Raw genomic sequence first — 13,891 nt, forward strand, 5'->3', positions numbered from 1 at the left:
CCTACTTTTGCAGTAACAGCAGCACTGACACAACCACATGGAACTACGGTAAAAGTACACAAGCTTAGACCTATTTACAGACATAATTAAGTCTACAAAGTGAAGCAGCAGCCCACCCAACATACTATTTAGAATGAAACGTTTGTCATCAGGCAAAGGGATTAATATGGATTTGAACGTATATAAATCCCCCGTCTTTGGGTCTAAATATTTACCGTGTCTATTATTTACAACTACAAAATTACTTGCTAGCTAAAACTATATCGCTGGATTTAAATATCACCATCTAATTTAATCCTTAATGTGTCATGCAAGTCTTGTCCTTATTTTCTTTACATTTCAAATTTGAGACTAAATTAAAGCAAGAAACTAATTATAAAACTTTCATTTATGCATGTTTTGTTGCGTCTGCTGGACTGAAAACACACCCAGCTATAACTCTGGCACCCAGAAACACACTGACACTTGAGTTTTGTGCACCATTTCACCCCCCTCGAGCAAACATGAGTACATATCCCTTGATCTGACAGGATGATAAATGCACCATCGCAAACACCACCAACGTTTCTTAATGACTAGGGGTGGAGACTGACTCCCACAACAAATGCTCTTCGGTGTTGATCACGCTCCACGATTAAGACTGCTGGACCAAAACAACATTTTTAAATAAACCTAGTTCAAATAAACTAACTAAACCAATGAGGTGTTTGAGCGACATTTGTAATTCTTTATTTTGACCAGACGTTGCATTTCTTCTGCATTCGTAGCGCTTTGCTCCAATTAAAATAAAGCACAACTTAACTAACTACTAGCGTTGACTACTTCATATAATGAACAGTTCTGTATGTGAGAATCCACTAAATCCCATCTCCGAGCGGGTGGTTTTGGCCATATTTGTTTTACAACAGTGCAATTCAAATACATTTGTGTTTGAGATTATTGGTTATCTAAACAAGCCTCCTGGGAACTTACTCTTTGGTTTAAATAAATTCTGACAAACAATTATAAACAGACTTATGATACTTATTTAATTCATCACCAACTTAATTAAAAGATAAAGACATTGTATAAATAATCATTAAAGCCCGTCTTGTTCACAGCGAGCAAAACACACGCAATCACTCGAATCTGCCAGCATGGAAAAAAAAAGGGGGGGGGGGGGGGGTGTTGGACAAATTAAACCAACTGAAGCACAATTTGTTGCTTCGTCTGGGTTTTATTTACCAATTTGAGATGAGTGAATCATTAAGTCATTCAGACCCAACCAGAATGAAGTGTTGGAAAGACAACAGCCTGTTCAGAGAACCACTGATTGTGAAAACATTAGGTGACACCCCCCCCACCCCCAGCTTTAAATAGTCTGACGGTTTTATGGCTGCATTGTACAGCCCACCATTCATAAAGAAGCTCAACACAAGCCAAAACCCACATGCCGCCCCCCCCCCACCCGCCTCTGGCATGGCAGACAGGGGTCACCTTAAACTGAGGATGAAATGAATCCAGCAAATACATCAAACACTTTTGATCCACATTTAGCTTAGTTCAGCAGCCTTGTTTTTTTCTTTTCAACCATATAACCCCTTCCTATCCCCTGAGCAAGAAAGATTAGAGATTTACTTCAAATGCCACTATTACCGTGTCATTTCCGAGCACAACTCCCCAAGACATCCAGCGTCAAACACATAAGGCTTCCTAAATGAAAGGCCATAAGCAGTCGGTGACTAAAGCAAACAATCCATCAAAAAAAAAAAAAGAGGAAAAAGACAATGGAGGGAGAGGAGTCATTTCTCTGATGCAGCAAATCATAGGAGGAAACAAATTTACATTTTGCATTGATTTGCCTTTTTGTAATATCTGTGGATCCGTCTCATATTATGAGTCAGAATAAAGCCCACTACTGCACTTTAGTATCTCTAATGCACAAACTCCATACGTCAGCAATCTGGATGTCGTTTGACAAGATAGCGTTTGTCAATTATCAATCTCAATTGGCAGACATTTACCCGTCTCCAAAATGTGAAGATCTGCCCACTGACCCGTTTTGTTTTAAACTGTAATTTTAGTCCGTCCCCCCGTCAAAAGTGAGCACGTGTCAATCGAAAATGCGACCTCGAGTTCTTAACGAGAAATTGTCTCAACATTACGCATTTCGAAAACAGACAAAGATTCCTCTAAAAATAAGCTTCAGGGCGATCAATAATTAGAAGGAGAGAGAGAGAAAAAAAAAAGAGTCACTGGTCACAGGCCTAGTCACATCAACAGCACAACTGCAGATCTTTGTGCACAGTAGCTGTGGTCTGATTACTACTTATCAAATTAGAAATCAATCCAAATGATGAGCCTTCGTGTGGTTAAACACCTAAAAACCTGAACGCAAACACGCACATATGCTGTTTACACGTTTGCGTTCAGTCTGGGCAACAGTACTTGAGTCAACAGAGACATCAGAAATCTGTTCAAGGCAAGTTCAACTCTAAAGCACGCCTGTTTACTAAATAAAGGTGCCTATAGCCCGGGGGGATTAGGGGGGATACCTAATTTCCAGGTATCTCTATTTACTACGACACTAAGTTATATCGGAGCACGGCATGCTCTGGCAGCGCACCGCATACCAGAGATAGCGAGCAACGCCAAAACAGCAATGGTTGGTCAAAAATGGTCACACTCAAACAAGCTTAAGACACCATTTTGAAAATCCACCGATTTCTGGATAACAACTCCGAGATGCCATCTTGCCAATTATTACCAGATTAGCTACCGTTGGAATGGCGACTCGACCATTCCGAAGCACTCCATGCAGGAATCCGAGCGAGTCACATAATACTAACGTTAGCTTAGCTTCCAGGCTAGTCTGAAAAGACAACCGCAACCCCGCCGTCGCATCCTTGCATCCATCGGCACACGCTGCTCAAATCGCTTATTAGCAAGCTAGCCGGAGCAAGATGACACGAATGACAATGAAAACCCAATTACATTAGGTCAGACCGGACAGCTCCGGGGAAAAAAATACAGGTGCCAATTTTAACGCCTGGTAGTGAGCAGGTTAAGTTGAAACATTCCCGATGCACCACGTAGTATCAGTTTGATCCCGCTATTTGAGCTAGCCGTTTAGCTTAGCCCGCTAGTTCCCCACTGTAGCCACAACGGAGGACAATTGAAGGAATACGGGGGAGGAGGAAAAAAAAGGCAGCAAAACGAACAACCAAAAAGTCGACACATGGACATTCCTTCCACCCCCAAACAATAAGCAGCGTACTAAACTTACCAAAACCTCTAGGTCGAGCAATAAAAGATTCCCCGTTGTTTTTGTACGAGCTCTCTCCCGTGTGTCTACTCTGTTTCGGGTCGGTGCGGACTGGCTCTGCTACAGCAGCGTTTTGTCGGGCCAGTGGCGGTGGGAAGACAGCTTTCACCCAGAGAGACGGCCACCGTGTGGGGGATGGGGATGCACTGCCGGGAGGGGGAGAGGGAGGGAGGGATGCAGGGATGCAAGGAGAGAGGAGGGGGCACGACCCACCGATAATGTAAAGTGGAGAGAGGGGTGGGTGGGTGGGGGGGGGGGGGGGGTCTGATAATAACCTAACGAGAAGCATATCAATGTATTTCATGCTTAAAACCGACAGGAAGACAGTTAATGAGTGAAGGGACGGCTTCAATATATGTTTCTTTTCAACTGATATAGCAGAGCCTTTCCTTTAATATAGGAATGGAATAAATAAGGTGAGTGTAAATTGACTCGACTTATGTAAATAATGTAGACAAAGGCAAATAATCCATCTTAGATGCTGCTATGTGATCACATGGTCAACTCTTTGCTCCTTTGTGCGTTTGCACATTAGTGAGCAATTACAACATGGTCATTATTCGTCTTATTAACACTTTTCCTCTTGCCATTGTCATTACTGTCGTTGTTGTTGTTTGTGCATGTGGTGATAGTCTGTGTCAACAAAAGCTGTTGTGCGTGCTATTATTTTCAGACAAGAATGGTGTTATTTGGTCATAAGCAGCGATGTGGTGGCGAATCGAAACTGCAGCACAGTTGGAAGTTCATGTTCACTCGTCAACATTGATGCAGTCCACCGTCTTGCTCCGTACATAGCCACAATTTTTTTCTAGACGGCAAGGCAGCGCCACGAAGTGGCGGTGAGTTGTAACTGCACCCACATGCACCGTCCGAGTATGTTACATACGAGGACACCGGAAGACTCGGAATTTCTGAATTCCAGATGGAAATGATTTAATAAAATAGGGTCACAAAAGGGCATCTGGTTAGGATGCCTCCTGGACGCCTCCCTGGTGAGGTGTTCCGGGCCCGTCCCACTGGGAGGAGGCCCCGGGGATGACCCAGGACACGTTGGAGAGACTATGTTTCTCGGCTGGCCTGGGAACGCCTCGGGGTCCCCCCAGAAGAGCTGGAGGAAGTGGCCGGGGACAGGGACGTCTGGGTTTCTCTGCTTAAGCTGCTGCCCCCGCGACCCGACCCCCTGAGAAGTTGAAGATGATGGATGGATGGGTCACAAGAAGTCGGAGGATCTTGGTAACTCAGACAAGGTCTCGCATATTAAACTTCTGTATTTTCAATTATTTACCGTGTTATTTCTTTTCTCAAAGAACAATAGACAGTTTTTTTTGTGTGTTTAAAAAAAAACTGAAAAACATTTCTGTTGCAAAGTCAATACATATGTAGACATGATTCATCTTGTCTCTTGTCTTTTGTAGGGAATATTACCTCTTAAAAAGTGTATTTGGCACCAGCTGTATTCACATCAGATATATATGAATTATTTACAGTTGTTAACCACTATGACTGTAGCTCATATGCAACGGGTCCAAAATTAATATCTGCAAAAGGCCACATGTCGGTAAATTTTGAGTTTGACAGATAGACTAACTATGTCAGGGTCCCCAGCAGGTGATCTGTAAATCACTGGCCAAAGCTCTATGTTTTCGTGTGTGGTATCCGGAACCAATGTGACCCTCACTGTTCACCTCACTTACTGTGTTTTCAAGTTCATCCTATCAGAGCGGCTTACAACTATTTAGCATTTTCTAACTTACAATGTAGCCTAAAGCACAGTATTGTGACTCAATATTTGTGGGGTTTTCTTTAGGCTATAGAAAGAGTTCAGGGGGGAAGTTGGATGTTATCTGCTCACGATTGTCTCTTTGTTGTAGGGCTTGACATGAGTTTTCGTACTAGCAGCTGGAAGTAACTAGTTTTAGTCAAATAATGCACGTTTGGTGCGGTTTTAAATGTACAGCTCGTAAACCTTCTCAGTTGATGCGCCAAAAGGTTCATTGTTCAATTTGAATGTGTTTGAGAAATATTCTCAAATTCTACAATATTAAATAATAAAATAAATAAATAGTCTGACTCACAGCTGCAGCAAAATGCGTGAAATGGAATCAGTCTCACGGGTTTTACCAATGAAGAGCAGCCATCTGCCGGCGACCAATAGAAGAGAACTGCAGTTCCCAGCTATCCTTGCGGTCGAGGCGATCGTCTGTGCCAAAAACAAAAGGACACGCACATAGCTCCGGAGGGGGTCTTGTTACAAACTTATTATTCTCACAAATAGAACAGAACACTTTTCGCAGAAAGCAAAGACATATACAACCGAAAAAAAAGAAAAAAAATAGCAGTCCTAGTCCTCGCGTGATTCTACGTTTCCGGAAGTTAGTGCGGCACGAGAAAGAGAACTGTCCGAGGTGCTGACGACACTGTGAGTTGTACTTCTCCCACCCCAGACTACATATTTGTATATTTCACATGTATTCTGCTTTGACTAGTTTTAACATAAGCATGTTATGAGTGTACAGGTTTTATTTTGGTCTGTACCACTGTGCACTGAGTGAGCGAGACAGAGACGAAATGACGGTATTGTAGAGATCTGTAGACCTGGAGTAGATGTTTTGCGATTTCTTTCCTCAGTCCAACCCCCCCTTTGTAACAGACATTCATATAGTAGCCTATAAAATACTGAACCCACTACTTTATTGTAAAATTGCATTGTAAGTTTTGATTTATCTTTTTCACGTTTAATTTTTTTGAAAATCAAAAAAAAATTTTTTTTTTTAAATGATAGATTTTGGCAACATGGATGCACGCCCAGACCCACCTGCCTGTTTGACCACCTCCGACAACCCCAGCAGCAGCAGCAGCAGCAACCCTCCCAGCAGTAAATCCAACAGTGATCAACACTGCAATGGGGTCCCAGAGCGGCGGACGCTGCTGCGGGTGTCTGAGTCCCACGGACTGCAGCTCTTGGGTGTGCTGCGCTCTTTCAGGGAACATGGCCTGCTGTTTGACTTCACTGTCAAGGTCCAAGATCACAGCTTCCCCTGTCATCGCTGTGTTCTTGCAGCATGTAGTGATTTCTTTAGGTATCTATCTATCTATCTATCTATCTATCTATCTATCTATCTATCTATCTATCTATCTATCTATCAGCATGTGTCACTGCTTTGTGTTTAGGGCCATGTTCGAGGTGGATATGCGTGAGCGTGGTGATGGTTCGGTAACACTGGGTAATCAGTGTCCAGTGGCTGTGAGATCTTTCCTGGATTTTGCCTACTCAGGAGAGATCCTCATCACCGATGGCAATGTAGACATGTTGTTTCAGCTTGCTTCTTTTTTGCAGGTACAGTTGCAACCACTGCACAATCCCACACATCCTCTCATGGGTCCGTTTATCCCAGTACAGTTTTGACTTGCCACAGTAGCACAGGGATGTGTGTAAATAGGTAAATTAATGATGACAGACTGCTCCAGTTTCAGTGCTCAGATTTTCTGGGATATGTTCACAAAGCAGAGCAGCCCTTTATGTTATTTGTTACGCTTGTGCTTTTTCTGATTTCACACATCAGAAGGCCTGGCACATACCTATGACTCACCCACATAGGTGTCTTCAATTATTTTCACTCAACAGACCAGTACTCAGGACTGTGAGTCCATGCACAGCCTGTGTTTGAGTTACAGTTCCATCACTGTCCTCACTGTTGATTTTGGTGTCATGGAATTGCCTGGATTAACATTTTTTTTATGGATATGTGAATTTGTTGGTTTATTTAGTTATTAAAGAAGAAGAAGAAAAAAAAAACCTCCATTAAACATCATCTTAAGCGCACGTAATAGTAGAAGTAATATAGAGGGAAGTAAATTTAGTTCCAGCATGGTTGCTTTATGGTGTTTCTAAGATGCAGTTCTTGTTGGTCGTACTGTACACACAGAAAATAACTACTGCTATTGCTTTGTCTTCAGGTGTCTGTCCTTTCCAGAGCATGCAGCGACTTCCTGATCGGGACCATGGATCTTTGTAACTGTCTCTCCCTCTTCTCCCTGGCTGAGGCGTACGGTTCAGCCTCTCTCCTTCACAGTGCCAATGAGTTTGTGGTTCAGAACTTTTCTGACCTTTCCGAAACCCCGGACTTCTTGGACATGCAGGTGATCTTGTACCTGAGTGTTGTCCACATATGCAGGAAGGCTTTAGGGGTGTCTTCTACACTTTTTAGAATTTTGTCAAAGCCTGTGCAGTCCCTTTCAACATTAATCTTCACTGTATCACGCGTCTGTTGACACCTCATTAAGTCTTACTAAACAGATAGTTCAGGTGTGGTTATTTTTAGTGACATGACAGCCCCCAAGCCCATTCAACTGTACCTCTTGCTGACTCATTTTCAGTGTCTTATGTACAACAAACAATATTTCTACATGAAAAACTATCAGAAACTTCAATTTAATTGGTGTGGGAAAAATTTTGCCTACTTTATTGAGTGGCTCTAGTTCTCTGACAAAATCGTTCCTTCATCTTATTTCTGGCCTGACAATCCCTCCACTAACATTTGCATATCTATGCTGTATGTACTCACTCAGTCTTTACACTTTCCTTTGCTTGCTTCAGGTAAATGTCTTGGAGACTTGCTTAAGGTCAGAAGATCTGAACGTGCCCAGTGAGGAGGCAGTTATGATGTCACTTCTCAGATGGATTCGCCACAATCTTCCTGAAAGACAGAAGCTGCTATCTGGATTGCTGTCTCTGACCCGACTGCACCACTTGCCTGTACCTGCACTGAAAGTATAAAGCCACTCTATGTGTTGCGCATTTTGCGGCATTATGACCATCTCAGCTTTACTGTATTACCCCCTTGCCTCTTCTCTCAGACTCTGCGTGATTCAGACTCTCTCCTCTGCAATGATGAGTCCTGTCTTGCGCTGCTGTCAGATGCCCAGAGCAGACATACGCAGTATAGTGGCCTGCTCACTGATGCCAGGCCTGCCACCACTCAGAGCTACATCTACATCCATAAGACGGAGGAGAATGGCGAGAACCATCACACCTTCTGCTACTGTCTGGAAACGGACCGATGGAAAGAGCTAGAAATCGAGCGTGGAGAGGAAACAGCCTCAATGCCAGATCTACCAGGGTCTTACCTCACCAGCTATGCTGAGAAGGTACAATTCAGAACAGGAGTGGAGCTTGCCTGAGCAACCCTTATACTTTTTTAGCTTGTAACCCTTTAACATTGAGATTCCTTGCTCTTATTTTGGCTAAAGAGTTAATGAGAATGAAATTTTGCACTGTGTTATACATTTTAGTTTTAGTCATGTTCTTTATTTTTTACCATTTACTAACTTTTCTGGTCTCCATTGGATCTAAGATGTTTGTCACAGGTGGTTGCCAGGGGAGCTGTTACCGGGCAATACGCCTCCATGTTGCCGAACCGTACCATAATGCAACTGATGAGGTCTGGTGTTTCTGCCCTATGACCTTGACCTGCACACCTGCACCAGCTATGCTGAAGCCCAGAACTATGCATGCAGCTGTGACCTGCCTGGACAGAGTATACGTCATTGGGGGACGGACCAAAGGACCCAGAGGGGAGGCCCCCAGTCTGCTGGAGGTAAGAGTTTTCCTGATTGGCATTACCTTTCATTAGTAGCTCATCAGATCACAGATTTTTCACTCGTGCATTTTAGGTGGAGTATTATAACCCCCTGACTCAGACCTGGTGCTCCGTCAGCCCGCTGCCCAATGCCATCTTTTACCCAGAGGCCAGTGCTTGTGGCAGTGTTATCTATACGCTGGGATCAGAGGTGGAGATCACAGACTCCTTTAACCCCTCCCTCAACGGCTTCCTCTGTTATGATGCGCAACAGGACCAGTGGACCCGCTTGGTGGCAGAATTTGGCCAGTTCTTCCACGCTACACTGGTCAAAGCCGTGTCGATCAATAATACACTGCACCTCTGTGACCTTTCCACCTATAAGGTAGGCAATTACAGACCACATGTATAAAGGAGAAGGTTAGTCTTGGCGTTACACTTTGACAGCATTGCATCGATTGTACAGTTTATACCTGCATTTACATGCATTGACTGTTTGAAAAGTTAAGACAGAGGATGAAGTGTACGATTTTCCATTTAGGTTTACAGTTTTTGCCCCGAGACCTGTGTGTGGAAGGGTGAAGGGTCATTTGAATGTGCTGGTTTCAATGCTGGAGCTGTGGGTATGAGAGACAGAATCTTCCTTCTGGGTGGAGACTATTCACCTGATGAGATCACTGATGAAGTTCAGGTAAGGAAAATTCAATTTATATATAAAAAAAAAGCTGCCCACTGTTCACTCTCATGGACTGAATGTAGTTCTGAATAAATAAAGGTGAAACAAAAGGGAAAAATGCTTGAAGTCTCTGCGATGCTTCAGAATTCAGGACCGATCAGATGTATCCCAGATCATGTTGTGTATTTACAAAGTATTTGTTATCCCTTTTTTAACTAAGGTAGATATCTTATAGTTGCCCCTATTCAAGCTCTTAGGATTATCAATGACCTGGATGACTGAGAATCTGCATCAATATTCAAGTGTTTGCATACAGTCATCTGGTGTTTATGAGCACCGTTTGCAATGGCCTTTATAAACGTCTGTGGGTTTTGAAAACCGCGTTCACAAATGGCAACTAGTGTTGTCATGGGCAATATTGAACCGCAGGAAAACAAAATGGACAAATGGTGTGTTCTGCTGAGAGGGTAAAAATGAATTAGAATAAGCTTGCAGAGTTCTAACAGATGTAACGTGGCTTCATGGTAGTTCTTGGGAGACCTGAAAAGGAAAACTGGAACTGCATTACCAGTCAGTTCGGAGACATCTCCTCATTCAGAATAATAGTACTGTTGGTCAAAAGAGAGCATTCAGTACATCCACGCTCCAACTTTTCTTTTGACCTGCACAGGTGTTCTACAGTGGGAGGTGTCAATGGGAGGAAGTGGCACCCATGCCCAGAGGACTCACTGAGTTCCACTGCCAGCTCATCAGCTTCAACAGATACAGAGACCCATGGGGTGACCCAGAATGACCACACTCATCAGTGAAAATGCAAAGAGACATTTGGTGCGTGCATGACTCTCCCTTGGCTTTCTGAACTGTGCAGATGGCGGATGGCTTACGCCTCAAGAGCGGCAATCAGTCTTTAGCTAACACCAAGTCTCCTCTCAGAGATCATCACAAAAACACCTGAGCCAAATTATTTATTTTTTTATTTCAAGTGAATTTGATCCTCAAAATTGTATGTGTGAAGCTCCTGCTGTCATAGAATATTTATTGTGTCAATCTAAAAATGGCCCCTCCTGTGGAGGAACTCTATTTAGCTATTTCAGAAATCCTATTTTAGTACCTGCTTTTTTTTCAATGTTTTTTTTTTGTCTAATAATTTCTATTATCATTATGGAGAGTCTATTCAAATAATTCACATGATCTGTAAATGTAACAGCTCTCCTATAGCTTCAAAGTGTAAACCTACTTCTCTTTCCTTGTATTTGGTAATTCTACAGATACTTTAATTACATCTTGAAAACAGTACACAAAATATACCACCAGGGGTCTCTATAGGCTCTTTGTCATGTAAGAAAACACACAGGAGAAAGCCATCTTAACAAAAATGTTCTTCATATCATGGTTAAGTTGAAAAACTTTTTGTTATATCTTCAGACTGAATCTGTTACTTTCCATTATTGGATTTTTTCCCAATAATTTGCATAGTTTTCTCATCTGAAGTCTTTTATTTCTGGCCGGTGGAGAGTTGTTTTTGTGTAGTAATCACTTTGAACAGCTTGTCTTTATTCTGCTACTACACTCTCATGTATCCATGCATGCCCGATTTCTCCCAGATTGTGGAAATTGATTTGCACAACTGGATCTGCACCAGCTAATCATAGAGAAACACTTCGTAGTTTCAAAGAGTGCAATACTTTAAGAAAGAACGAGGAGAAAAATATTGGTTCTTTAATGTAAAATCCTGACTGTGAAAAAAAGCTTTAGTTATGACACAGAAACCAATAAATGCAAGTGTTTAATGGCAAGAAGTAAACACACATAAAATGCTTCATTATTTGTGCCGATGTTCTTTTTCATGAGTGACTTCAGTGTCTGTGACTGTGACATGACAGCAAGATTCAGTGTATCTGAAATGCAAGAGACTGTGACATGGACCACTGTTTACAATGCTGCTTCTTCTTAAATTTTAGTGCTGGAAAGTTTCCGCAGTCAAAAAAACCTCAAACCCTCTTTTCTTTCAGTTTTATTCACCCTCCTAATTCATCTGTGATTTCACCTTTGGGTGATTCTAGAAATTTGTGGCCAAACACACATCAGAGACTAGTCTGTCCTCTGAAGAGTCTCCCTCGGCTTTAGCTGTCACATGCTATTTGACCTCATATGAATGCTAAAGGGCTGGATCAGACCAGTGACCTTAGACTAAAAGAATGAGAAGATGTAAACACTCCATCTGAACAGCCAGCAGCAAAGTCCGACATGCTGGTGCCCCTCCACAAATTTCTCTCCATCCCCTCTGCCTCCCTCTCATCTCCTCTATCGCCGCTTCATGCCTCCTGGTACGTTTTCACCAGTAGCCACATCAGCAGCACGGTGATTAAGACGATCATGAAGTTGAGGAACAGCTCCTGCGTCGACCGGTCCATGGTGGACGGAGAGGGCAGGCGAGGCTGGCAAAGGGATCAGCCGCTGAGAGCAGGAGAAGGAAACGAAGAGGAAGGCAAGGATGCAGAAGTGGTTTTGTGAAAAGGTGTGACTCCTTTCTAGACCCCAATTCAGACCCAAAAAGGAGCGGAGGTGGAGAGAAAGCAGGAATAATACATTTGTTGTGCAAAGTGTAGATAGAAATACAGGTATGAGTAATGTATATTTAAAAAGTATATTTATAGGATTGTGTTCATGTTCTCAGTTACTGTGATTAAATCCGATTAAACATCTTCTATCTTATTTCCAGCAGATGTTTTAATCTGAGTTGATATATCTGGAAAATGTTAAACATTACTATGGATGATACTAGAAAATTGAATGAAATCAGTGAAATGTTACCTTTCCCGTTTCACTCTGTGATCAGGAGGAGAAGATGGGAGATGTTGGTCTTTGCTCCTTTTCCTGTCTGACCTCTGATGCAGCAGCTTATCTTTTAACTGGAAGCTTCTCTGTTGTGATAGTTCTCCTCAATAGCATCGGTTACTCACTGTTGTCCAGTTTTCTGCCTTCACCAGGGGCAGGTCCTGTTCCTAAAGTAGCCATCCTCAGTGGACCGCCCATAGCTCACATACACACAGACTGATGTCACACACCAACTAAACAACTAATAGAGAGTGTAATTTTCCACAATCTCTTCCACTGGAGTGTTTCCCTTTCATAACCGTACAGAGTTTTCCTTACTCACACAACAGAGGAGTTATTTTTGCAACCTTGTTGCAGATACTTGGTAGATTACAGTGGTCCCAAAGACAATACTTCTATTATCAGATGGACATAGGGATCTATAACCGTATCGCTCAGTAACCAGGGAGCAACTATGCTCCCAGGCGGAGAAAAATAACGGAGCAATCGACCTGAAATGAAACACAGATGACACGTTGATTTTAAAAACAGCTGAAACCACGGTTCTGTCCTGTTATCTCTCAGCTTACATGTAAGCAGACAAATGTCTGATGCTGTGTAGTTGGGAAACATTAACAAAAACCACTTAAGCTCCAGGCTATTTTTGAAACTGCCACAGGGCCTCTTCAGTCTTGCTTGAAATTCCTCTACAAACGTTATTGTGTTTTAAGATAGATAGATAGATAGATAGATAGATAGATAGATAGATAGATAGATAGATAGATAGATAGATAGATAGACATGACAATCAACTTTGATGTTTAGACCATTTTTGACAGTCTATAGTTTAAGCCTATGTATATGAAACATGTTTTGTTGAGCAGCAAAATCAGACAAAAAATGTTTGACATTTCTTCCAGTTTGCTTTGTTTGAGGAAGCACATAAATATTTTTTGATCATTTAGCATTGTGGTGTCTCAGTTAGGTTTTTTTCTTTAAAACAAGAAATGTCATCCAGTTGAAGTCTAGAAGAAGTGCAGCTGTATCGTCAATGCTAAGAATGTTTAGAAAAAAATACAAATCTCAGTTTATTTACAGAGATATGTTAGCATTTCCATTCAGATTACACAAAGTTTAATTTTTATTTACATTTGATATTCTTGGATGGACCAGAAGATGATTAGTCCTCGATCATGCAGCTGAGCTCTTCTTGATTTTGAATCTGGATTTGTGCTGGTAAAATATAGATGTGTTTGTTCTTAGCTCTTATTAGAACTTCTAGAAGATACATTTGTTGGTTCCTAAGCTACATACATCAAAATGAAAGAACTGTCACTTCAGCCACTGCATGATTCTTGCATTCAGAGAAGTACACTTGCTGTGACTGTCACCCTTCAGTAAATAGCTTCGTTTGACTGATAGATGAACAGATGCAAGAATAAAATTCAACCCCCCACGGCAGATTGCACTCAGACTTATGGGCATCAAATCCCTGTATCTCAAGTGTTTGACAGT

The 13,891-nt window shown here is 42.1% G+C and overlaps 3 protein-coding genes across 7 annotated transcripts in view; 1 reads left to right on the forward strand and 2 right to left on the reverse strand.

Moving 5' to 3' along the window:
• Positions 1 to 3,449, reverse strand: part of fam168a (family with sequence similarity 168 member A) — a 28,352-nt gene extending 24,903 nt beyond the window's left edge. For both annotated transcript variants that reach the window (XM_075473577.1, XM_075473576.1), the window contains exon 1: positions 3,266 to 3,449. The gene's annotated coding sequence lies outside the window, so the exon portion shown is untranslated. The remainder of the gene's footprint in view (positions 1 to 3,265) is intronic.
• Positions 3,450 to 3,958: 509 nt separating this feature from the next.
• On the forward strand, positions 3,959 to 11,389 carry kbtbd3 (kelch repeat and BTB (POZ) domain containing 3). Of its 2 annotated transcripts, none has more exons than XM_075473579.1 (10): positions 3,959 to 4,551; positions 6,087 to 6,384; positions 6,476 to 6,641; positions 7,262 to 7,444; positions 7,902 to 8,075; positions 8,162 to 8,452; positions 8,659 to 8,901; positions 8,978 to 9,268; positions 9,425 to 9,574; positions 10,230 to 11,389. In XM_075473579.1, exons 2-10 carry the CDS (start codon positions 6,098 to 6,100, stop codon positions 10,350 to 10,352), a joined length of 1,908 nt encoding a protein of 635 aa, XP_075329694.1. In that variant the 5' UTR covers positions 3,959 to 4,551; positions 6,087 to 6,097; the 3' UTR covers positions 10,353 to 11,389. The 2 variants fall into 2 exon arrangements, with proteins under 2 accessions (XP_075329694.1, XP_075329693.1); XM_075473578.1 differs by lacking the exon at positions 3,959 to 4,551 and adding an exon at positions 5,450 to 5,723.
• Positions 11,333 to 12,556, reverse strand: sln (sarcolipin). Of its 3 annotated transcripts, none has more exons than XM_075473582.1 (2): positions 12,374 to 12,556; positions 11,333 to 12,016 (listed from the first exon to the last, which is right to left on the reverse strand). In XM_075473582.1, exon 2 carries the CDS (start codon positions 11,971 to 11,973, stop codon positions 11,875 to 11,877), a length of 99 nt encoding a protein of 32 aa, XP_075329697.1. In that variant the 5' UTR covers positions 11,974 to 12,016; positions 12,374 to 12,556; the 3' UTR covers positions 11,333 to 11,874. The 3 variants fall into 3 exon arrangements, with proteins under 3 accessions (XP_075329697.1, XP_075329696.1, XP_075329695.1); XM_075473581.1 differs by having other exon boundaries at positions 11,333 to 12,086; XM_075473580.1 differs by having other exon boundaries at positions 11,333 to 12,090.
• Between the last annotated feature and the right edge of the window lie 1,335 nt (positions 12,557 to 13,891).

This window comes from Odontesthes bonariensis, chromosome 9, assembly GCF_027942865.1.
Source record: "Odontesthes bonariensis isolate fOdoBon6 chromosome 9, fOdoBon6.hap1, whole genome shotgun sequence".
NCBI lineage: Eukaryota > Metazoa > Chordata > Actinopteri > Atheriniformes > Atherinopsidae > Odontesthes > Odontesthes bonariensis.

Coding starts and splice junctions, on each gene's coding strand:
- kbtbd3 (XM_075473579.1), top strand. CDS start 6,098: ATGGATGCACGCCCAGACCCACCTGCCTGTTTGACCACCTCCGACAAC. Junction 8,453..8,658: donor TCACCAGCTATGCTGAGAAG/GTACAATTCAGA, acceptor ATTGGATCTAAG/ATGTTTGTCACAGGTGGTTG. Junction 8,902..8,977: donor AGGCCCCCAGTCTGCTGGAG/GTAAGAGTTTTC, acceptor CGTGCATTTTAG/GTGGAGTATTATAACCCCCT.
- sln (XM_075473582.1), bottom strand. CDS start 11,973: ATGGACCGGTCGACGCAGGAGCTGTTCCTCAACTTCATGATCGTCTTA.